This window comes from Oncorhynchus gorbuscha, unplaced genomic scaffold (genome assembly GCF_021184085.1).
Source record: "Oncorhynchus gorbuscha isolate QuinsamMale2020 ecotype Even-year unplaced genomic scaffold, OgorEven_v1.0 Un_scaffold_1431, whole genome shotgun sequence".
NCBI lineage: Eukaryota > Metazoa > Chordata > Actinopteri > Salmoniformes > Salmonidae > Oncorhynchus > Oncorhynchus gorbuscha.
In genome coordinates, this window is record NW_025746213.1 from 47,140 (window position 1) to 71,524 (window position 24,385).

Below are 24,385 nucleotides of genomic sequence, written 5' to 3' on the forward strand. Positions count from 1 at the left end.
CGCACCTGTATAAGACTCCAGTCAAGATGCAAGATGCAAAGTTTCACATTGATTGCGGCGTTATAAAGGACTGTAGACACGATAACTTTTATCATACAAGCTTCAATGACATAAAATCAACAGCTAAAATAAGCACTCAGTTGTATGGAGCGCGAGGACTATTCTGTGATAGGCCATCGAGAAGCGACCTGATGCTGGAAGCACCGGTGTTGCATTCTTATCTGTGAGGATGGGCGAGCTACTCAACCACAGCGGGATTTTGGCATTGAACAGGACTTTAATGGATGATGACAAATTCAGCAGTCTGGAGGATATTGACGTGACCGCGGACGGCACTCCGATTCTAAGGATAATCATCTCCGTTGTTTACTCCATTGTTTGCGCGGTAGGGTTAATTGGGAACTTGTTAGTCTTTTTCCTAATGAGGTTAAAACAGGGCCGGAAGAAATCGAGTATTAACTTTTTCATCATCAACTTGGCAGTGACGGACTTCCAGTTTGTGTTGACTCTGCCGTTCTGGGCAGTGGACACCGCGCTCGACTTCAGCTGGCCGTTTGGAGACGCCATGTGTAAAATCATCCTTTCCGTAACAGTTATGAACATGTACGCTAGCGTGTTCTTTCTGACTGCTATGAGTGTGACCAGATACTGGTCTGTCGCCTCGGCTCTGAAGAACCGGTCGAGACAGAGGTCGTGTTCGGTGAAATTGGTGTGCGCGGTGCTGTGGGTCTCCGCAACCATTGCCACAGCACCCACTACCATTTTCTCCTCAGTGACCATAGTGGCCGGGGAGAAGCTCTGCCTCATCAGGTTCCCCGAGGGACATGACTGGCTCGCGCTCTATCATCTCCAAAAAATCATCATAGCGTTCGTCATACCCATGCTGATAGTGTCCGTCTGCTATCTGATGCTCTTACGGTTTATCCGTCTGAGGAGCATGAACAACAACCACCCCAAAAGGAGGTCGAGGGTGACCAAATCTGTCACCATCGTCGTCCTCTCCTTCTTTCTTTGCTGGATGCCAAATCACGCCATCACATTCTGGGGTGTATTGGTGAAATTTAACGCTGTCAATTGGGATAAATCCTACTATTTGGTCCACACCTATGTATTCCCGGTGACTGTGTGCCTCGCGCATGCCAATAGCTGCTTGAACCCAGTTCTGTATTGTCTCATGCGACGAGAATTCAGAAAGATGCTGAAGGATTTGTTTTGGAGAATTTCCTCACCAGCCATCTCCAAAGCCTGTACAATACGTACGTTTACGGGGACGTGCAACACACGTGTAACACACGACGACAACCAAGGGGTTATTCCCTTGAATGTTCTAGACACCACACAATGTCCACTATCCTTTATTGACCGACCGGATCTTCCCGCAATACCGGGTCTACCCGGAATGGCACCTGAAGATTCACAGTGCATCCACCAGACATAATTCACTTTGTGAAACGACTTGCTGTAATTACGCATGCATTTTGGAACTATAAATGACAGAGTTCTTGAGTTCCCAATGTGGTCATTACCCACGAGGCACAAATTGCGCAGAGTAGGCCAACGGAGTGAAAAGCTGTATTTACGGAAATTTGGTGCGTCCCTGGCACGCACTGGAATGGGTAGGACATGTACTTGGTAAACTTTGCGCGCAATGATTACATGTTGATTTTAAGATAAGAGAGTCAGAAATGTAGAGTAAACCGAAGTCCATATTCCCTGTGGATGTTATGCCCTGTGTTGGAATGTTGAGATGTTTCTTCTGTCTTCCATTCAAGCTCACACATTGCCATTCAGAGACAATGCACACATTTTTGGGACATGAAAATGGAAATAAATGTGATCTTATTAATATGTTATCAGTGCTTCTGTTGTGGTATCTGGATATATGGCTGAATGTAAAAGGGTCATTGCAATGTATGTGAAATAAAGAGAATATCAATTAAGCATCTTGGTCGATTGATATATTCAGACAATATGTTGTGTGGGTCAATTAGCTAGATATCAATTACTAAAACTCATTAGATGTCGAGAAATAGTCGATTGAAGATATTCAATGCGTTATTGGAGATTACTTAATGCGTAAGGCCGCACAAGTTGAGCTGTAACTGCTACGATATAATGGATTGCAAGTAGACAGTACTTTATAAATAAAGATACGCATATTTGAATGTGTATTTTCTTCGTTCATATAGAGAGTTTGAGAAGGTTGCCAACTCCGGAAGCAGGCCTACGTTTATCTACTTCATTTGACCGAGATTACACTTTCAGAAATCCTAATGACACTCACATCTATTCATATTAAGAAATCGACCGGCCCGGACCAATGTAACATTTATTTTCCCCAAATTGGTGCAGATATCTTTGCTGTCCTTCTCACGCATATATTCAATCTTTAATTGGCGAGTGATACGATTACAAAAGTCTGGAAAGCAGCTTACGTCACCCTTATACATCTTGGTCGATTGATCTATTCAGGCAATGTGTTGTGCGGGTCAATTGGATAACGTTGGATAACTATAGTCCCGTTTGTAAACTGTCTGCACTGGAAACATCTTTGGAAAAGCTGGTTGAACTCACAGTTGAAAGACTTTCTGTATAATATCTCATTTGATCTAAATTCCAGTCGGGTTTTAGAGCCAAGTACAATTACTGCAGTAACTAAGGTTGTAGGTGATGTCCTAGATGCTCAGGACAAGAAACATCACTGTGTTTAATTTTTTATTGACTTATCAAAGGCCTTTGTTGACCAATCCCTGACAAAAAAAGGTTGGTTTAAGTGTTGAAGCATTGGATTGGTTCCAAAACGACCTTTCTGACAGCATACAGTGTGTAGCACAGAGGGTGATACATCTGAGCTTCAAAGGATCCTTTTTTACAATGCATATAAATGATACAGCGAAGACCGTATGCTGATGACATAATTATTTATTCTTGTACATCTTGAAGGCTTTTCAGGATTTACAGTTGGCTTTTGATGCGGTTTGAATTTAAACTTGTGCAAGGAAATGGTTTTCTCTTTGAAAGGAAACACATGGAGTCACTTGCACATTTCAACTCTAAAAAGTCAGGAAACTGATAACCTATAAGTATCTTGGGAATTGGTTAGAAGAAAAGCTGAATTTTAAACAGCACATTGATAACTTCACCAGAGAACTGAAGTTGAAATTGGGTTTTTCTTTTAGGAACAAAACTTGTTTTTCAATGTTAGTCAGAAAGGATCTTGTTCAAAGCACTTTGTTATCGGTGCTAGATTATAGTGCCTATATGCAGGCCTTAGCAAGTACCTGAACTCTGGACACAGTGTATCATGGTGCTTTTAAGATGTACCATGCTGTGACCATGCTTCCCTGTCATAAAGGACGTCATCTCCTCCTGTCCCTCAGTAATCCACTGACGGTAGTGTCACCATCCTGGTGAACTCCTCGTAGTGCACGTTGCCATTAGACTTCACGTTGGCTTCTCTGAACAGCTCGTCCACTGCAAAGTTTAGAGGGGAAACAACTTCATGTTAATTCGCTGATCTGGGACCAACAACAAGTATGTCAGCAGGTAGAAACGTAAAAAAATTAACTCCATTCAAATGATGTGTTTTATCATTTGCAAATTTACACAAGAATCAGTTAATGTATGTGTTGACACATTTGGTGTTTGGTATTTTATTAGGATCCCCATTAGATGTTGCAAAAGCAGCAGCTACTCTTCCTGGGGTTCAACACAAAACATGAAACATAACACAGAATGACATAATACAGAACATCATTAGACAAGAACAGCTCAAGGACAGAACTACATACATTTTAAAAAGGCACCACGTAGCCTCCATGTCAATACACACAAACTATCTAGGTCAAATAGGGGAGAGGCGTTGTGCCACAAATTGTTGCTTTATCTGTTTTTTGAAACCAGGCTTGCTTTTTATTTGAGCAATATGAGATGGAAGTTCCATGCAATAGGGGCTCTATATAAAACTGTACATTTTCTTGAATTTGTTCTGGATTTGGGGACTATGAAAAGACCCCTGGTGGCATAAGTGCGTGCATCAGAGCTGTGTGTAAGTTGACTATGCAAACAATTTGGGATTTTCAACACATGAATGTTTCTTATAAAAAGAAGTGATGCAGTCAGTCTCTCCCCAACTCTTAGCCAAGAGAGACTGGCATAGTATTTATATCAGCCCTTTGATTACAATTTAGATCAAAACATGCCGCTCTGTTCTGGGCCAGCTGCAGCTGAACTAGGTATTTCCTTGCAGCACTGGACCACACATCTGGACAATAATCAAGATTAGACAAAACTAGAGCCTGCAGAAAGAGGATGACTTGACCCACTGGGACAGATAGCAATTCAATTTCTCTTGGAGTCACTTGGGGCATCACAACAGTCTAAAGTGGCCTTGTTTCTGCACTCATTTAACCCTTTACACTCCTGTGAATTGGCCTATGGATAGGGCCACATAATTAAAAAATGTACCCCCTTTTTCGTTATATCCAATTGGTAGTTACAATCTTGTCTCATTGCTGCAAATCCCCAATGGACTCGGGAGGGGCGAAGGTCGAGAGCCACGCATCCTCCGTAACATTACCTGCCAAGCCGCCACTGCTTCTTGACACACTGCTTGCTTAACCCGGAAGCCAGCCGCACCAATGTGTCAGAGCCCGGCCCGCCACAAGGAGTCGATAGAGCACAATGAGAAATCCCCTCCAGCTAAACCCTCCCTAACCCGGACGATGCTGGGCCAATTGTGCGCTGCAACATGGGGTTCCCGGTTACATCCGCCTGTGACACAGCCTGGGATGGAACTGGTTAGGGCTACCTTGACATGTTTCTTACAGAAGAAATATGAAAAGAATATGCATTTGCATGGTACAAATTGAAAGGGAACAGTTTAGAGATCGTTAGACCAACAGGTGAGGACAACGGTTTCCCTGACAAGACTGAATCCAAGCACTTGATTTTATGTGGATTTTACATTATGTACTTTTTTGCCACATTTGTTCATAAGAAAATGTGAAAATACTCTGGATACATTCAGTAACATGATAATATTCCTGTAAAATGTGTTGTAGTTGCAACACAAGACAGAACAATAAGAGGTTTGAGAGAGAGGTGTAACTGCTCTCCAAAGTGTGCACATTTCCTAAGAAATGTCAATGCACTTTTATGACTCAAAGAAAAGGCTTCAACTGTAAGATGCCTTTTTGAGCTCCTAGCTGTGCCGTTGAGGAATTAGAGCGAGGACACGTGTAGTTATTTTGTTTGGAACACAACCCTGCATCCCTGCAATCACACAATTACGGTTGTTGTTTAAGCAATCCAAGAACGGTCCTTTATGAAAATCGCAATCTGGGTCAGATGGGAATCATGTGAAAGCTTGTTCTATTGCCAACATGACAAGCTAAGTAATAAAATATGACATGAAAGTGTTAGGATTTCACATTGCAATTTAGGGAAACGTATCGTACATTTGGCGCGGTACAAGCGTAAAGCGTAAAGGGTACAAGCGTAAAGGGTTAAAAGAGCTGAACTGATAAACTAATACCAGGTAAAGTTATACCAGTTATATTTGACGTTTTTGTTTTTGTTTACCTCTACCATCTGTTCAGATCAGTGCAGATGATGTATAAGAGATTGTAAGAAGGAGCCAATTCAGACTGTTGAGCTGCACTTTCAGGGCCAGTTTCCCGGACCCAGATTAAGCCTACCTACTGCTCCTGCATTAAACGGCATTTTCAATAGAGGCTCCATTAGGCATTATATCTAGTCCTGTCTTAATCCACGACAGCTAAAACCCCTAGTGATAGAAACACATTGTAGGCTACCTTCTTTATCAGTCAGCTTCTCTCCTAGCTTGGTGAGCTTGGCCCGGAGCTCCGAGGCCAGGATGTAGCCCTTCTTCTGCTTGTCCGTCATCCTCATGGCCTCCAGGATCTCCGCCTTGGGGTCCTCCTGCTGGATCTGCCGGTGCATCATGGTCAGGAAGGTGGAGAAGTCTAGCTCGCCCTTCTTTTCTGGAGAAGGACGGATATTAGTAGAACTAATCACCTGCAAAGGGCACCATTGATCCAAAATAGGCCTAAATGCTGCTGTTAAAGTGACTGGTTATCTGCTACATGGCCGACTTGTATATTTCCATACAACTGTACAGAGCATGGTTGGTTATTCCTTACTTCAATAAAATAACTTGTTAGGGTAGTGGAGTGTGTCAATATGGCTGCATTTACACAGACAGCCCAATTCTGATGTCCTTCTGTAGCTCAGTTGGTAGAGCATGGCGCTTGTAACGCCAGGGTAGTGGAGTGTGTCAATATGGCTGCATTTACACAGACAGCCCAATTCTGATATTGTTCCCACTAATGGATCTTTTGACCAATCACATCAGATCTTTTCACATCTTTTTCAGCGCTGATCAGATTGGTAAAAAAAAGTGAAAAAAATATCAGAATTGGGCTGTCTGTTTAATGTGTAAAATAATGAACTGCAAATGGGAATGAAGTTCAGAGTAACAGAGCAGGCAAAATTTTTGACTCTCAGAAAAACATTCTGTTCAATATTGTAAATCGGGAAGTTGGGGATTGATGGGAAAAAATCCTGTTGAGTCAAACGTGTTCTAGCCTTTTTCACATTACCAAATCAGTTAATTGGTTTGAATATTTCTCAGTACTTCCCCCAGGTTAAAAATTTCAGTGCAGCAATTATGAAGAGCTGAGAGAAGATACATATTTTTTAATGTAATAAATGTAATTGGAACAAGCTTGGGACAGATTTCAGCTAACGTGTAGGTTACACTCAATGTGACAACTTCTCCCTCTACTCATCCCCCAAGTAGCAGCTTGCCTGCCTACTAAATAATTTACAGCCAAAGCCTCACTACGATTCATAAACAGTATGGCTAGATCAACAGGTGTCTAGAGCCGCCTCAATATTCTAATGTCTTCCGCTTCCCTGCTTGTTCCCTTCATCTGCCCTGCCCTTTAAACAGGCCATGGTGAAGGAGAGGAAGTCCCTTTAGAACCCTCAAACTCAACCAGTTCCACTGTGGTTTTTTTAATCATTGCCATTTAATCAGGGACTGATTTAGACCTGGAACACCAGGTGGGCAATTAATTATCAGGTAGAACAGAAAACCCATCAGGCTCCGGACCTCGTAGGGTAAGAGTTGAATACCCCTGCTATAGACTACTGAGATGCCCCCAGGGTAAGTCACTCTACACCAGGGCTCTCCCAACCTTGTTCCTGAAGAGCTACTCTTCACTCCAACCCCAGTTGTAACTAACCTGATTCAGCTTATTAACTAGCTAATTATTAGAATCAGGTGCGCTAGATTAGGTTTGGTGTGAAAACCTACAGGACCGTAGCTCTCCAGATACAGGGTTGGAGAGACTTGCTGTAGACTATTGACATTCCCCCCAGGGTAGGTCACTCTCGACCAGGGTTACTCAACTCTTAACCTACCCAGTCCGGAGCCTGCTGGTTTTCTGCTTTACCTGATTAGAGGGGAACAATGAAAAAATGCAGTGGAGCGGGCTTTGAGGTCCAGAGTTGAGTTTGAGGGCTATAGACCAGTGGTTCCTAAACTTTTTATAGTCCTGTACCCCTTCAAACATTCAACCTCCAGCTGCGTACCCCTCTAGCACCAGGGTCAGTGCATTCTCAAATGTTGTATGTTGCCATCATTGTAAGCCTGCCACACACCCACTATAAGATACATTTATTAAACCACAGAATGGGTGTGAGTTTTTGTCACAACCCGGTTAATGGGAAGTGACAAAGAGCTCTTATAGGACCAGGGCACATATAATAAATCATTTGATCTTTATTTAACCATCTTACATATAACACCTTATTTGTTCATTGACAATTGTGAATAACTCACAACAGGTTAATGAGAAGGGTGTGCTTGAAAGGATGCACCTAACTCTGCAATGTTGGGTTGTATTAGAGAGAGTCTCAGTCTAAAATACTTTTCCACATACAGTCTCTGCCTGTATTTAGTTTTCATGCTAGTGAGGGCTGAGAATCCACTCTTACATAGATACGTGGTTGCAAAGGGCATCAGTGTCTTAACAGCGTGATTTGCCAAGGCAGGATACTCTGAGCGCAGCCCAATCCAGAAATCTGGCAGTGGCTTCTGATGAAATAACATTTTCACAGAACAGCTTGTTGCAATTTCAATGAGGCTCTCTTGTTCAGACATCGGTATGTGGACTGGAGGCAGGGCATGAAATGGTTAACGAATCTTTTGAATCTTCCCGCACATTGAATATAGTTGCGGAGAGTCCCTAGAATCCTAGATTCAGATGATTAAAACGAGAAAAAACATCACCCAGATAGGCCAGCCGTGTGAGAAACTCATGCAAGCGGTCAGACAAGGGAATAAACTTTAATCTCGTCTCTCAATTTAAAAAAAACGTGTCAATACTTTGCCCCTTGATAACCAGCGCACTTCTGTATGTTGTAAAAGCGTTACATGGTCGCTGCCCATATCATTGCATAGTGCAGAAAATACATGAGAGTTCAAGGGCCCTTGATTTAACAAAGTTAACCATTTTCACTGTAGTGTCCAAAAAGTATTTCCAGCTGTCAGGCATTCCCTTGGCAGCAAGAGCCTCTCGGTGGATGCTGCAGTGTACTCCAGTGGCGTTGGGAGCAACTACTTACACGCGTTACCCACTCCACTATGTCTCCCTGTCAGTACAGATATCAACACATCTTGACCACCAAAGTCCATTTTATGTCACAAGGCTGTCCAATACTTTAAAAACATCCTCTCCTGTTGTCCTGGTTTCCAGTGGTTTGCAGAAGAGGATGTCTTCCTTAATTGACCCCCCATAAACACAACGGACATATGCCAGGCCCGCCACTGGCTTGTATGCGAAGCAGTAATTGTTTCAAAACATCTCCTGCCATGTCACTGATGCATCGTGAAACGGTGTTGTTTGATGAAGACATTGTCTGTATAGTTTTTTGGGCCTATTGTCCCAGTCATATCCGCGGCAGAAGGAAGAATTAACTCCTCCACAATAGTATGGGGCTTGCCTGTCCAAGCCACTCAGTAGCTCACCATATAAGACACTTCTAGCTCTTTCTTATTAATGGTATCTGTTGCTTTTATACATGTCTTACTACTTGAAAGTCCTCTTAATTCTCGCTCAAAAACTCCTGTTGCTTATTTTTCAAATTGGCATGTTTTGTTTCTAAATGTCTACGCAAGAGTGAAGTTTTCATCGAGTTGTGAGAAAGTACTTTTTCACATATAACACACTGTGACTGAGGAAAGGCACTACTCCCAATATAAGTGAACCCCAAATCAATGTAGTTCTCGTCATATTTGCGCCTCTTCGATGGTCCAACGTCCCTGTCTGTTGTTCGGTGCTTTCCCGGCTAAGGTTCACAAGTGTCAGTGTCCATGCTAGCTGGTCTAACAACAAATGTAGAATTACTGATGCTAGCTGGTCTAACAACAAATGTAGAATTACTGATGCTAGCTGGTCTAACAACAAATGTAGAATTACTGATGCTAGCTGGTCTAACAACAAATGTAGAATTACTGATGCTAGCTGGTCTAACAACAAATGTAGAATTACTGATGCTAGCTGGTCTAACAACAAATGTAGAATTACTGATGCTAGCATTGGATGTGCTCGTGGAAGCAGAACAACTTGTGTCGTCGACAGGTGCAGGTGCAGTACTGCTGGTAGTAGCAGTACAACCAGTAGAGCTGGTATGTGTCTATGGACGCAGGCCGTACTTTCTTTGTCCATTAATCCATTTTCGAGCAAACAGAATGAGCAGTAGCTACATACGGACTGTTAGTGGAATTCCTGCAAGAGAGTAACGGTTAATGTGATTGGATAACGGTTAATGTGATTGGATAACGGTTAATGTGATTGGATGTTAATTATTTGACAAGGCTACCTGTATTTGACATTGTGTTGTTATTTCGCTGAACACTAGATGGTTTAATTTTATTTTTGGCAGTGAAACGAGGCTACTCAAAAAAAACTCACCCAAATGTATATCCCTGTTGGAAAATCTAAATGGACTGTTTGAAAATGTGCTAATTAATTTGGCGTACCCTTGACGTCATTGCACGTACCCCTTGGGGGTTTGAAAATACCTGCCCTAGACTACTGAGATGCCCCCAGGGTGAGTCACTCTAGACTACTGAGATGCCCCCAGGGTAAGTCACTCTAGACTACTGAGATGTCCCCAGGGTAAGTCACTCTAGACTACTGAGATGTCCCCCAGGGTCAGTCACTCTAGACTACTGAGATGTCCCCAGGGTCAGTCACTCTAGACTACTGAGATGTCCCCAGGGTCAGTCACTCTAGACTACTGAGATGTCCCCAGGGTCAGTCACTCTAGACTACTGAGATGTCCCCAGGGTCAGTCACTCTAGACTACTGAGATGTCCCCAGGGTCAGTCACTCTAGACTACTGAGATGTCCCCAGGGTCAGTCACTCTAGACTACTGAGATGTCCCCAGGGTCAGTCACTCTAGACTACTGAGATGTCCCCAGGGTCAGTCACTCTAGACTACTGAGATGTCCCCAGGGTCAGTCACTCTAGACTACTGAGATGTCCCCAGGGTAAGTCACTCTAGACTACTGAGATGTCCCCAGGGTAAGTCACTCTAGACTACTGAGATGTCCCCAGGGTAAGTCACTCTAGACTACTGAGATGTCCCCAGGGTAAGTCACTCTAGACTACTGAGATGTCCCCAGGGTCAGTCACTCTAGACTACTGAGATGCCCCCAGGGTCAGTCACTCTAGACTACTGAGATGTCCCCCAGGGTCAGTCTAGACTACTGAGATGTCCCCCAGGGTCAGTCATTAAACTACTGAGATGTCCCCCAGGGTCAGTCACTCTAGACTACTGAGATGTCCCCAGGGTCAGTCACTCTAGACTACTGAGATGTCCCCAGGGTCAGTCATTAAACTACTGAGATGTCCCCCAGGGTCAGTCACTCTAGACTACTGAGATGCCCCCAGGGTCAGTCACTCTAGACTACTGAGATGCCCCCAGGGTCAGTCACTCTAGACTACTGAGATGCCCCCAGGGTCAGTCACTCTAGACTACTGAGATGCCCCCCAGGGTCAGTCACTCTAGACTACTGAGATGTCCCCCAGGGTCAGTCACTCTAGACTACTGAGATGTCCCCCAGGGTCAGTCTAGACTACTGAGATGTCCCCAGGGTCAGTCTAGACTACTGAGATGCCCCCAGGGTAAGTCACTGTAGACTACTGAGATGCCCCCCAGGGTAAGTCAGTCTAGACTACTGAGATGTCCCCAGGGTAAGTCAGTCTAGACTACTGAGATGCCCCCAGGGTCAGTCACTGTAGACTACTGAGATGCCCCCAGGGTAAGTCACTGTAGACTACTGAGATGTCCCCCAGGGTCAGTCACTCTAGACTACTGAGATGTCCCCAGGGTCAGTCACTCTAGACTACTGAGATGTCCCCAGGGTCAGTCACTCTAGACTACTGAGATGTCCCCCAGGGTCAGTCACTCTAGACTACTGAGATGTCCCCAGGGTAAGTCACTCTAGACTACTGAGATGTCCCCAGGGTAAGTCACTCTAGACTACTGAGATGTCCCCAGGGTAAGTCACTCTAGACTACTGAGATGCCCCCAGGGTCAGTCACTCTAGACTACTGAGATGCCCCCAGGGTCAGTCACTCTAGACTACTGAGATGTCCCCCAGGGTCAGTCTAGACTACTGAGATGTCCCCAGGGTCAGTCATTAAACTACTGAGATGTCCCCCAGGGTCAGTCACTCTAGACTACTGAGATGTCCCCAGGGTCAGTCACTCTAGACTACTGAGATGTCCCCAGGGTCAGTCATTAAACTACTGAGATGTCCCCCAGGGTCAGTCACTCTAGACTACTGAGATGCCCCCAGGGTCAGTCACTCTAGACTACTGAGATGCCCCCAGGGTCAGTCACTCTAGACTACTGAGATGCCCCCAGGGTCAGTCACTCTAGACTACTGAGATGCCCCCAGGGTCAGTCACTCTAGACTACTGAGATGCCCCCCAGGGTCAGTCACTCTAGACTACTGAGATGCCCCCAGGGTCAGTCACTCTAGACTACTGAGATGTCCCCCAGGGTCAGTCTAGACTACTGAGATGTCCCCAGGGTCAGTCTAGACTACTGAGATGCCCCCAGGGTAAGTCACTGTAGACTACTGAGATGCCCCCCAGGGTAAGTCAGTCTAGACTACTGAGATGTCCCCAGGGTAAGTCAGTCTAGACTACTGAGATGCCCCCAGGGTAAGTCACTGTAGACTACTGAGATGTCCCCCAGGGTCAGTCACTCTAGACTACTGAGATGTCCCCCAGGGTCAGTCACTCTAGACTACTGAGATGTCCCCAGGGTCAGTCACTCTAGACTACTGAGATGCCCCCAGGGTCAGTCACTCTAGACTACTGAGATGCCCCCAGGGTCAGTCAGTTGGTAGAGCATGGCGCTTGTAACGCCAGGGTAGTGGGTTCGATCCCCGGGACCACCCATACGTAGAATGTATGCACACATGACTGTAAGTCGCTTTGGATAAAAGCGTCTGCTAAATGGCATATATATTATGCCCCCAGGGTCAGTCATTAGACTACTGAGATGCCCCCAGGGTGAGTCAATCTAGACTACTGAGATGCCCCCAGGGTGAGTCAATCTAGACTACTGAGATGTCCCCAGGACTACTGAGATGTCCCCCAGGGTCAGTCACTCTAGACTACTGAGATGCCCCCAGGGTCAGTCACTCTAGACTACTGAGATGTCCCCAGGGTTAGTCACTCTAGACTACTGAGATGTCCCCAGGGTTAGTCACTCTAGACTACTGAGATGTCCCCAGGGTTAGTCACTCTAGACTACTGAGATGCCCCCAGGGTCAGTCACTCTAGACTACTGAGATGCCCCCAGGGTTAGTCACTCTAGACTACTGAGATGTCCCCAGGGTGAGTCAATCTAGACTACTGAGATGTCCCCCAGGGTCAGTCATTAAACTACTGAGATGTCCGCCAGGGTCAGTCATTAAACTACTGAGATGTCCCCCAGGGTCCGTCATTAAACTACTGAGATGTCCCCCAGGGTCAGTCTAGACTACTGAGATGCCCCCAGGGTCAGTCATTAAACTACTGAGATGTCCCCCAGGGTCAGTCATTAAACTACTGAGATGTCCCCCAGGGTCAGTCTAGACTACTGAGATGTCCCCCAGGGTCAGTCTAGACTACTGAGATGTCCCCCAGGGTCAGTCTAGACTACTGAGATGTCCCCAGGGTCAGTCTAGACTACTGAGATGCCCCCAGGGTGAGTCAATCTAGACTACTGAGATGTCCCCAGGGTGAGTCAATCTAGACTACTGAGATGTCCCAAGGACTACTGAGATGTCCCCCAGGGTCAGTCACTCTAGACTACTGAGATGTCCCCAGGGTCAGTCACTCTAGACTACTGAGATGTCCCCAGGGTCAGTCACTCTAGACTACTGAGATGTCCCCAGGGTCAGTCACTCTAGACTACTGAGATTATTATTATTATTATTATGTCCCCAGGGTCAGTCACTCTAGACTACTGAGATGTCCCCCAGGGTCAGTCACTCTAGACTACTGAGATGTCCCCAGGGTCAGTCACTCTAGACTACTGAGATGTCCCCCAGGGTCAGTCACTCTAGACTACTGAGATGTCCCCCAGGGTCAGTCACTCTAGACTACTGAGATGTCCCCAGGGTCAGTCACTCTAGACTACTGAGATGTCCCCAGGGTCAGTCACTCTAGACTACTGAGATGTCCCCAGGGTCAGTCACTCTAGACTACTGAGATGCCCCCAGGGTCAGTCACTCTAGACTACTGAGATGCCCCCAGGGTCAGTCACTCTAGACTACTGAGATGTCCCCAGGGTCAGTCACTCTAGACTACTGAGATGTCCCCAGGGTCAGTCACTCTAGACTACTGAGATGTCCCCAGGGTTAGTCACTCTAGACTACTGGGATGCCCCCAGGGTCAGTCATTAGACTACTAGGATGCCCCCAGGGTCAGTCACTCTAGACTACTGAGATGCCCCCAGGGTGAGTCAGTCATTAGACTACTGAGATGCCCCCAGGGTCAGTCACTCTAGACTACTGAGATGCCCCCAGGGTCAATCTAGACTACTGAGATGTCCCCCAGGGTCAGTCATTAAACTACTGAGATGTCCGCCAGGGTCAGTCATTAAACTACTGAGATGTCCCCCAGGGTCCGTCATTAAACTACTGAGATGTCCCCCAGGGTCAGTCTAGACTACTGAGATGCCCCCAGGGTCAGTCATTAAACTACTGAGATGTCCCCCAGGGTCAGTCATTAAACTACTGAGATGTCCGCCAGGGTCAGTCATTAAACTACTGAGATGTCCCCAGGGTTAGACTCTGAGATGTCCCCAGGGTCAGTCTAGACTACTGAGATGTCCCCCAGGGTCAGTCTAGACTACTGAGATGTCCCCAGGGTCAGTCTAGACTACTGAGATGCCCCCAGGGTAAGTCACTGTAGACTACTGAGATGCCCCCCAGGGTAAGTCAGTCTAGACTACTGAGATGTCCCCAGGGTAAGTGAGGGGCCCTTGATGGCGTACCTATCTTGTGGACCTGCAGGTGTCGGTCGATCTCACCGAAGGTGGGACTCGTCCCCAGACAGCGCATAACTGTGATCAGGTCCTTGGCTTCAATCTTCCCCTTGCGCTTCTTGTCGTACAAGGAGAAACATTCCTTGAACTCTACAGGGAGAGGAAAAACAGGCAAATAATGTACTGATGTGCTGGGTGAAAAGAAACTAAAAAACAAATCATGATAATCCATTCTAAAAACAGTGAATATTACAATGTTTCTCCTCTCCAAGGAGGCAATTAAAATCTTAGTCTCACAAGTGTAGAGAAATAAGTAAATCATACTTTTAACCTCAATTGGGACCATTTTCTAAAATGCCCTTTTTAAAATGCCATTGCTTTCAAAGTTTGTCACAACATTTTACTCTACTGTTCAATATCAATTTATTGAAAAATAATGACATTTATGTCCCATGTGACCTCCCACACAACAAAAGAAAAGCTAGCAAACAAAATAGCACACCTTACCGTTGATCTGAGTTCCTGACAGGAATTTAGCCTGAGGAAAAACACAATACACCATGAATTGGCCTAAACATGTACAGAAATGAGTAAACAAAACAATTCAATTGTTTTTTCTTACCATGTCTGTAGTCAGAGATCTCTCTTCCTGGAATACCAATGGATTACCTTACCCGTCTCCACACCCATCTGCCTGCCGGTTCAAAGTCCACCACAGAGTACATGTTATTTAATACCGGTTGCTGTGGAAACTGAGATAGTGGATCCAAGGTATCATATTATCCTCTCCCTTTCTCTTCTATCAAATACTTGTGATACTAGTCACTACCTTATTATCTGATATGACAACCAGGATATGTTAAACTGCACAGCGTGGCCATTAGCAGACAAGTCACAGTATATTAAAATAATAGTTTAATTACAAAAGTAAAATTCTTCTTTAACATAAGTAACTTTGTTTATATTAAAAGTAGGCGTAAGTATGATTGATCTTGCTCAACTAATAGAACTCCCCCGTTTCAATTCAATACCATTTTATGTCTAGTGAAAGGACAGATGACAGGATAGTGATGACACTGAATAATATATACATTTCCTGAGGTAGCTGCAATATATAACATTACCACTAGAGGACACTGTCTATCAATCCAGCCATGTACTAATACTTCATATAATAATTTGGTATGTGTATACCCCACTACATCTGGCGTGTACTCTGAATTCCACTCAGTTGGTAGAGCATGGTGCTTAGAGCATGGTGCTTGCAGTGCCAGGTTTGTGGGTTCGATTCCCACGGGGGACCAGTATGCTCTCACTACTGTAAGTCGCTCTGGGTCAGAGCATCGGCTAAATGACTGAAATGTCAAATGTAAATCTGCTATAGGAGACATATGACCTACTTCATTATGGAGTAACCTTGATGATGATGTCTGTTATATAGTATATGCAAGTACAATTAAGCATGTCTTCAAAGTTCATAAACACAATATACGCAAAGTGGAGTAAAAAACGTTTATTACTAAAAATATCTGATATTGAATTGTTCAAACAACTTACTTGAAGCAATACAATGATGTTCAAGTACACCCAACACTGACCTTTCTTTGAGTTCATTTTTTTGTCTCATTTTAAATTAATACTGTAACATTGCATACTGTAAGATGGTCATACTGTAGACTTGTGGATGGGGGGAGTGGTGGGGTGCAACTGTAGAAAACTGTGCTCGATCCACACTCCATGTGGCGCTTGCTGATGATGTCATTCTGGAGCGGATAGACCATTTATCTGTAGCAGGATGCAAGATATTGATGGAATCCATTCAGTCAGTATTAGTCCATTCCACAGGAGGCTGGTGATGGGAGGACGGCTCATAAGAACTTTCCTTACTCCATGCAAACCTAACCTGGGTAACTAATTGTTAACCACAAACTAGCATCATCATACTGACACCCAGGCTAACACAAACTAGCATCATCATACTGGCACCCAGGCTAACACAAACTAGTATTATCATTCTGGCACCCAGGCTAACACAAACTAGCATCATCATACTGGCACCCAGGCTAACACAAACTAGCATCATCACACTGGCACCCAGGCTAACACAAACTAGTATCATCATACTGACACCCAGGCTAACACAAACGAGCATCATCATACTGGCACCCAGGCTAACACAAACTAGTATCATCATACTGACACCCAGGCTAACACAAACGAGCATCATCATACTGGCACCCAGGCTAACACAAACTAGTATCATCATACTGACACCCAGGCTAACACAAACTAGTATCATACTGGACACTCACCTGTTGTCACTCCTATCAGTGGCTGTCCTTAACGTGTAATGTGTAGTAGGACCAGGGCTCGGGGACGTACAGGTGACCGGGGTATTTCTTACGCAGCACCGGGTCGCTCCACAGCCAGGCCACCCACACGGCCACCAGGAACATGGTGACAGAGAAGCTGGCGAACAGAAAGAGGCCATTGGCGTCTGGGACAGAGCCCTTATGCCGCTGGTGGATCACCGTGGCTACCATAGCTAGGAAGGTGAGGAGGAAGAGTTGGAAGATCTGACCCTCTGTGACCAAGTACCTGAGAGGGTGTGAGAGGGACAGAAGTGAGAGCTGCAGTCAAGATACTTTCACTTTCTAGAAGGAAATACTTAGAGTTGAGCTATGCTTCACACAGTGAAATGTCCCCTACTTCAGGTACTTTCAGTACGACATAAATCAGAGTACATCTATCCCATAATGGAGTACATTTATCAATTAGAATTCAGCAAACCTCTATGACAGTGATAATCAACTAGATTCAGCCGCAGGCCAATTTCTTTCTTGAGCAGATGGTCAGAGGACCGGAACATAATTACAAATCATTTGTAGACTGCAAATTGATTGCAAGAAGCCCAAACAGATATTTCAAAAACTTGCTTAGATTTGTATACAATCACACATATCTTGCTACAAATTTCCCAAATTAAAATCACTTGGAGGTGAATTGCTGGTGTTTTTACAGTCTTATATGTCTAATAAAAATAAAATGTTTTTAAAAAGTTTTACAAATCTTTGCTCAGAAAACATTTCTCAAGTCAAAAGAAGGAAGTAATGAGGGGGCTGACCAATAGTAGAGGGCACTGGGTCCGAGTATCAGCCAACCCAACACAAACTAGCATCATCATAATAGAAGGAAGTAATGAGGGGACTGACCAATAGTAGAGGGCACTGGGTCCGAGGAGCAGCCAACCAGACACAAACTAGCATCATCATAATAGAAGGAAGTAATGAGGGGACTGACCAATAGTAGAGGGCACTGGGTCCGAGTATCAGCCAACCTAACACAAACTAGCATCACCATGATAGAAGGAAGTAATGAGGGGACTGACCAATAGTAGAGGGCACTGGGTCCGAGTATCAGCCAACCCAACACAAACTAGCATCACCATGATAGAAGGAAGTAATGAGGGAACTGACAAATAGTAGAGGGCACTGGGTCCGAGGAGCAGCCAACCAGACACAAACTAGCATCATCATAATAGAAGGAAGTAATGAGGGGACTGACCAATAGTAGAGGGCACTGGGTCCGAGTAGCAGCCAACCAGACAGGGGCATCGTCTTCTCCTCTTTGACGTGAGTAAAGCAGCCAGTGAAGTAGAGGAAGAGGATTATGAAGAAAGGAATATACCTGGAGGTAGAGAGAAGGAGAGAACTCAGTTGAAAACTAGTTCATGTCAACTTATTACAAACTCATTGCAAATACTGAACAGTGGTCACTTTAAAAATGTTTCCATACTGTTTACCCACTTCATATGTATATAGTGTATTCTAGTCAAGACTCATCCTATAGAACTGCTGCTGTACACACCTTTTCTAGCCACATACTGTCCATAATGTCATTGTTTATCCATGCCATTATATACATACATATTTATATTCCAGACTCTGATATTGCTTGTTCTAATATTTCTTAATAACTTTGACATTTTTATTATTTTATTATTATTTTTATTAGTTATGACTGTAAGCAGAAGAGAATATTCCATTAAAAGCGATGACCACATACCACATCAAATGTCCCAGTTGTTCATCATAAAAATAAAGAAGCTCAAACGAATCAATCTAAAATAAATCAAATAAGAAACATGTTCAAACAATATCAACAGCATTTTTGTTGTTGGTTGATATGAAACAGCATACATTTCAGCTCTATCAGGCACCATGCGTTCATTCATCCTGGTTAACCCAGAACTAGAATCTTCCGGAATTTGGTCATATTGTATCGGAAGGAGTTGGGTGAAAAGCAGAAGACGTTTCCATCCCGTATGGACTAACAAAGTATATCTTCTCTAATAAAAAGGTGTAGCCTACCAGTGTAGCAGGTTTGAGGTCTTTGATGATGGGGTTCTCTCTGACAGACAGGTGGAGCTGGTAGCCACTCAGCAGCAGACGATGGTTGATGGAGTCGCCCACCAGGTGGATGCTGGCGCCCATCACTAAGGTGATGATGCTCAGGTACACAGCGGAGCGAGGCAGGGCCCTGGGACTCCTCTCAATCAGCTGCTCAGAGGGACGAGAGCACACACACATTAACAGGCATGTAAACACACACACACACACACACACACACACACACACACACACACACAGACATGTAAACACACACACACTAACAGACATGTAAACACACACACACACATTAACAGGCATGTAAACACACACGAACAGACATATAAACACACACACACACAGTAGCAGGCATGTAAACACACACGCACACACACACACAGTAACAGACATGTAAACACACACACACATTAACAGACATGTAAACACACACACATTAACAGACATGTAAACACACACACATTAACAGACATGTAAACACACACACATTAACAGACACGTAAACACACACACACACACACGTAAACACACACGTAAACACACACGTAAACACACACACACACGTAAACACACACACACACGTAAACACACACACACACGTAAACACACACACACACACACACACTAACAGGCATGTTAACACACACACACATTAACACACACACACACACACATTAACAGGCAAGTAAACACACACAGTCAGTGTGCATGCACACACATGCACTTAGTATAGCATGTGAGCATCACAAATTAATCGGATTAATTTATTCCATATTGAAAAGCGATTATTTTGGACACATTTCATTGTCACTGTAGCTTATAGGGCAACTGCAATTGTGAACAAACGGTATCAACCAGCCTTGCAGTTTGTGTTTGGTGGTTCCAGACAGTCACCCACCTTGAGCAGTAGGAATGGCGTGATGACATTGTAGGCCATGTGAAAGTAGTCTCCGGCACTGGGCTTGTTCAGGGGGAACCAGTCCAGAGGGAGAATGATCTGAATTAAATCATGGATACAACACAGGGTTGCATTCATAGCATAGACTTCAATGCTGCTATAACAAAGGCTATTTGTTTGTTACACTTTGATATTTACTCAAATATATTATTGTAGCAGGGTAGTTCCACGCCAGAACAGCCCGGAAATATTTTAGGTATCACAGATTTTTATGGCAATTCTCACTTAGACACTTAATTGGAAGGAAGTATGATATAGACATGCTTTTTACATTTGCGTCACAATGTTTTTTTTCTTTGAAAGTCATGTTGAAAGTGCCTCCTGTAAGAACCTATGATCCATGAACAGTAGGTGATCCAGACATCTCAGTGCCATTGACACCTCTAGCACTGAGATGCAGAGCCTTAGACCGCTGCCCCACTCGGGAGACCAATTGCCAGAACAACCTGAGATACTCAACATGTTTTCATGCTGTCGTGGTATGGAATCTCTCAGCAGGTTGTCCATACCATTACAAATGGGCCCTCCAGTCCTTGAGTGCCTGATTGGTGGCACAGTTTTGCCCTAGACCCAGCTAACACACCTGACTCCAATAATCAACTAATCATGATCTTCAGTTTAGAATGAGATTTGATTAATCAGCTGTGTTTGCTCGGGATGGAGAAAAGAGTGACACCAATCAGGCCCTGGAGGACTGGAGTTGCCCAGGCCTGCCTTATAGTGTGCCTTAAAATATGGAATATGCCTTGAATATTCATTTATTCAACATAAAACATTAATACTTCAATGTACCTTTTTTGATGTAGCATATTTTTAGACATTGTTTGGAACAATATACTCTTAAAACAGGTTATAGTTCTAGAGTGGCTCTCTGGTACTTTAGAAGATATGACCCATTTATAAAAGACATAGGTCTTCAATAAATCATAGCCCTCATTGAGGATTGCACATTCAGCAAATCACCAGCAGAGGGAGTTCCATTTGAATCAATTTTCCCATTCACTATGTTGGTGGTGGTAATAAAATGAATCTTAACTTCAAAATTAGCAGACAACCAACTCTGGAAATGTGATGTACTTATAGAGTATATTATTACAACCAATGTCTTTCAATGAGGAAAATCAAAAAGGATACTTATGAGTTTTATGTTGAATAAATTAATGTGACAAATTGAATTTCAGAACTTAAACATTCTCCGTATTAGTGATAGGGGCTATAAAAATATCACAATATTATTGTGGGCAATATATCAATACTTTGATTACAAGTATAGATTTTTAAAAATGTAAAAATCTAATTCACCAAAACTCATCCTATAGCTTGTTCTCCATCTTTTTAAATAGTGAGCCAACATGTTTTCAGCACTTATTTCCATGACTGATAAAAACTCATTTTCCCATGTTCTCTCATCTCTCCACAGCAGACATAGTGTATCAAATAGCAGAATCGTGAGAATCGTAATACATATCGTATCGGCACCTAAGCATGGTGATGATAACGTATTGTGAGGTCCCTGGTAATTCCCTACTCCACACACTACATGTTTTATTTAACCTTTATTTAACTAAGCAACTCAGTTAAGAACTAAATCTTATTTACAATGACGGCCTACCCCTGCCAAACCCTCCCCTAACCCGGACGACACTGGGCCAATTGTGCGCCGCCCTATGGGACTCCCAATCACGGCCGATTGTGATACAGCCTGGAATCAAACCAGGGTCTCTAATGACACCTCTAGCACTGAGATGCAGAGCCTTAGACCGCTGCGCCACTCGGGAGACCAAATGCCAGAACAACCTGAGATACTCAACATGTTTTCAAGCTGTCCTGGTATGGAATCTCTCAGCAGGTTGTCCATACCATTACAATGGGCCTTCCAAAGTCCAGTATCCAGTTTTGTACTGTGAGATAGAACCACAGGTCAAAGTGGAACTGTGGCCTCTTCATTGATGACCCTTTTGGCTTGGACTCTGGTTGGCTTTAGAGAAAGACACATTATGAAGTATGAATTCCAACTCCAAAACAACATTATACAGAATGACAATGTATAAAGAAGACATTAGCCAATATGTAGAAACACAACAGTGCTGTGGTAGGCCTACACCTATATAAATACACATGAATAACATTGTCATTATCTTTCTGTTCATGTAGCCTACTGTATTATTCATCACTATTATTGTGTTGTTGGCCTTGATCTACCTCCGAGGTTAACGCCAGTGGACGAGGTCATGTAAATAAATAAGATGCATGTTATTCAGTGGGCTGTTTGCCAGTCTATACACAGTCCAATGCATTCCTTGTACAGGCCCCATGTGTTCCTAACTCTCTGCAAATAATGGGCAATATAAAAGCCAATATACACTGTATTGTATAGCTGTGCTTGACAACCTTCACAGCAGCCATCATTTGAAAGCATTACAGGCTGACAACTTCCTGTCCTTGGTCACATGACACTGACCATGAGCACATTCCAAGGCAAGAAGAACTTCAGCCAGCAAGCACAGGCAATAACTAACCTAGTTTAGAATATAAGGGGCAGTTTTGAGTGGCAGACTGATATGCCTTTACAGTATATTTCTACTGACACTGTCTGACAGTAGCCTAGCGGACTAAACTCCACGGTGAAGGAGGATTTCTGATAGACTTCAACAGAGTGGACCCGAGACCAGGCTTTGTGGAATCCAGCTCTGACTAGATCAATTCGCCTTAGGTCAATACTAACATTAATTTAAATTATGAAACGCTCACCTTGTACACATGTTTAAAAGCACCCGAAGCTTTTGGGACAAATAAAAACACTCGTGGGCCAAGTCGCCAGTTGGAGAACCCTGTCTTACAGCAATGAACAAACAGGCGGTGGTTGTATTTGAATGAACTATTATTGAAACGGTAACGTGATAACAATAGCTTAACAGTCCGCTAACAGTAGCCTAGTCTTTATAGTTTACGTTTCGTTGATAGACAAATGCCTGAGACACTTCGGCTTATCAGGGAGACTATTCGACATGCACGGTGCCTTCCAACCACTGGCCCGCTAGATGGGCACATTAAATACTTGCCGATGATATAAACACGTTAATCACAAGTAAACTGTTCAAACCTGGGGTTTGTTGACGACCGAGGTGCATTGCCTTGACGTTTCCGTGCCGCAGCTTGCATTCTCTTCCCGATGTCCTCCAATCCTGCAACGAAAATACGCCACTTATTTTTTTTCTTTGCTGTGGTTTTCTGGCGGTTGGCATCCAACCTTATGGTGCATTACCGTCACCTACTGTACTGGAGTGTGGCCCAAAGACAGATACTATTGTAAATCTTACCTGCCATGTCCCGTTTTCCTTTAAAAATAAGATAACAAAATATTTGGGACTGTATCTAATGACGTTCGACTCAATATCCTCTTTAAACTCATTTCCTGTATCCCCTTCTCCCTCAAACTGGATGTCAGTCTCTCTCGTTCCCTCTGATACTACCCACACTGTGTCAGTACATGCCCCACGGTCTCTATTTCCTGGCAATATTCACACTCTCCTGTTGGCTGCTTTCCTATCCCATTTAGAGTCTTATTCAACCAGCTGTGTTCCAGCCTTCGTCTTGTAAAAATAGCCTCGTCTGGGCCCGGATGTGCAGTGCTGTGGGCCCCCTATGTAATTTGAATACTGCCCCACCATGCCAAAGCACTGTTGACGCGGGTCCATCACGTTTACAATTTGACAAGAAGATCTTTCTTTAATTTAAGCTATATGATAAATGATCCCACTGATGGTTTCACCAACAAAAATTTTTTTTGCCACTACAAAAGCATGATATTTTAGTGTATTGATGACAATAAATCAAATTAATTAGCTAAGTAAATCATAATATTCAATAGTTTCAATACCGTGTTAAGATAATGAAATGCATTCTGGGATTCATTGTGCAAATACTCTCCAAAGCGTTGTTGTTTCTGTCATTGTTTTAAGCAATAGTTGAGCTAGCTATCAAAAATAAAGAGAGAAAGTCGGGAATAGAAAATTACGGATTAAAAAATAATCAGCAATGCAATCAACAGAAAAGTGGAGCCCAAAAGAAGAAGGCCAAAAATGAGAACGCAAAGGAGATATCAAAATTAGTTAAATTAGATTCCTTTTTCAAATGCAGTTCAAGTTCAGCCATTGCTAGCAGAAAGCAATGTAGTGGGACCAGAAAAGGATGTAGGTTTGTCATCACCAGCAACAGATTTCAGCAGGTCAAGTGAGCCAAGGCCAAGCTGTTCCATCGTGCCAGAAGAAGCAACTTTGACAGAGGAGGATACAGGTTGTCAGGTATCGGCCCGGGCGAGGAGGAAGAGGAGCAGGGCGAGGCTAGAATCGTGGCGGTTGAGGAAACAGATGGAAGTGGGACAGACGGCCTTTTAAAATTTCTGGTGACAGTTGTTGGAGCGCATAGTTAATG

The 24,385-nt window shown here is 43.8% G+C and overlaps 3 protein-coding genes across 4 annotated transcripts; 1 reads left to right on the forward strand and 2 right to left on the reverse strand.

Annotated features, from left to right (window-relative positions):
- Positions 1 to 1,940, forward strand: LOC124022805 (relaxin-3 receptor 1-like). Its single transcript, XM_046337488.1, has one exon. The coding sequence runs from the start codon at positions 230 to 232 to the stop codon at positions 1,436 to 1,438; it is 1,209 nt and encodes a 402-aa protein (XP_046193444.1). The 5' UTR covers positions 1 to 229; the 3' UTR covers positions 1,439 to 1,940.
- A 964-nt stretch (positions 1,941 to 2,904) lies between these two features.
- Positions 2,905 to 15,317, reverse strand: LOC124022801 (calmodulin-like protein 4). The gene is made up of 5 exons (XM_046337485.1): positions 15,210 to 15,317; positions 15,095 to 15,125; positions 14,597 to 14,737; positions 5,817 to 6,005; positions 2,905 to 3,474 (listed from the first exon to the last, which is right to left on the reverse strand). The coding sequence occupies exons 1-5, from the start codon at positions 15,210 to 15,212 to the stop codon at positions 3,377 to 3,379; spliced, it is 462 nt and encodes a 153-aa protein (XP_046193441.1). The 5' UTR covers positions 15,213 to 15,317; the 3' UTR covers positions 2,905 to 3,376.
- A 768-nt stretch (positions 15,318 to 16,085) lies between these two features.
- LOC124022800 (ceroid-lipofuscinosis neuronal protein 6 homolog) lies at positions 16,086 to 23,642 on the reverse strand. Of its 2 annotated transcripts, none has more exons than XM_046337484.1 (9): positions 23,272 to 23,642; positions 23,055 to 23,136; positions 21,812 to 21,929; positions 19,892 to 19,990; positions 18,958 to 19,146; positions 18,653 to 18,708; positions 18,152 to 18,274; positions 16,900 to 17,185; positions 16,086 to 16,372 (listed from the first exon to the last, which is right to left on the reverse strand). In XM_046337484.1, the coding sequence occupies exons 1-8, from the start codon at positions 23,276 to 23,278 to the stop codon at positions 16,915 to 16,917; spliced, it is 945 nt and encodes a 314-aa protein (XP_046193440.1). In that variant the 5' UTR covers positions 23,279 to 23,642; the 3' UTR covers positions 16,086 to 16,372; positions 16,900 to 16,914. The 2 variants fall into 2 exon arrangements, with proteins under 2 accessions (XP_046193440.1, XP_046193439.1); XM_046337483.1 differs by having other exon boundaries at positions 16,086 to 16,436.
- Positions 23,643 to 24,385: the final 743 nt, after the last annotated feature.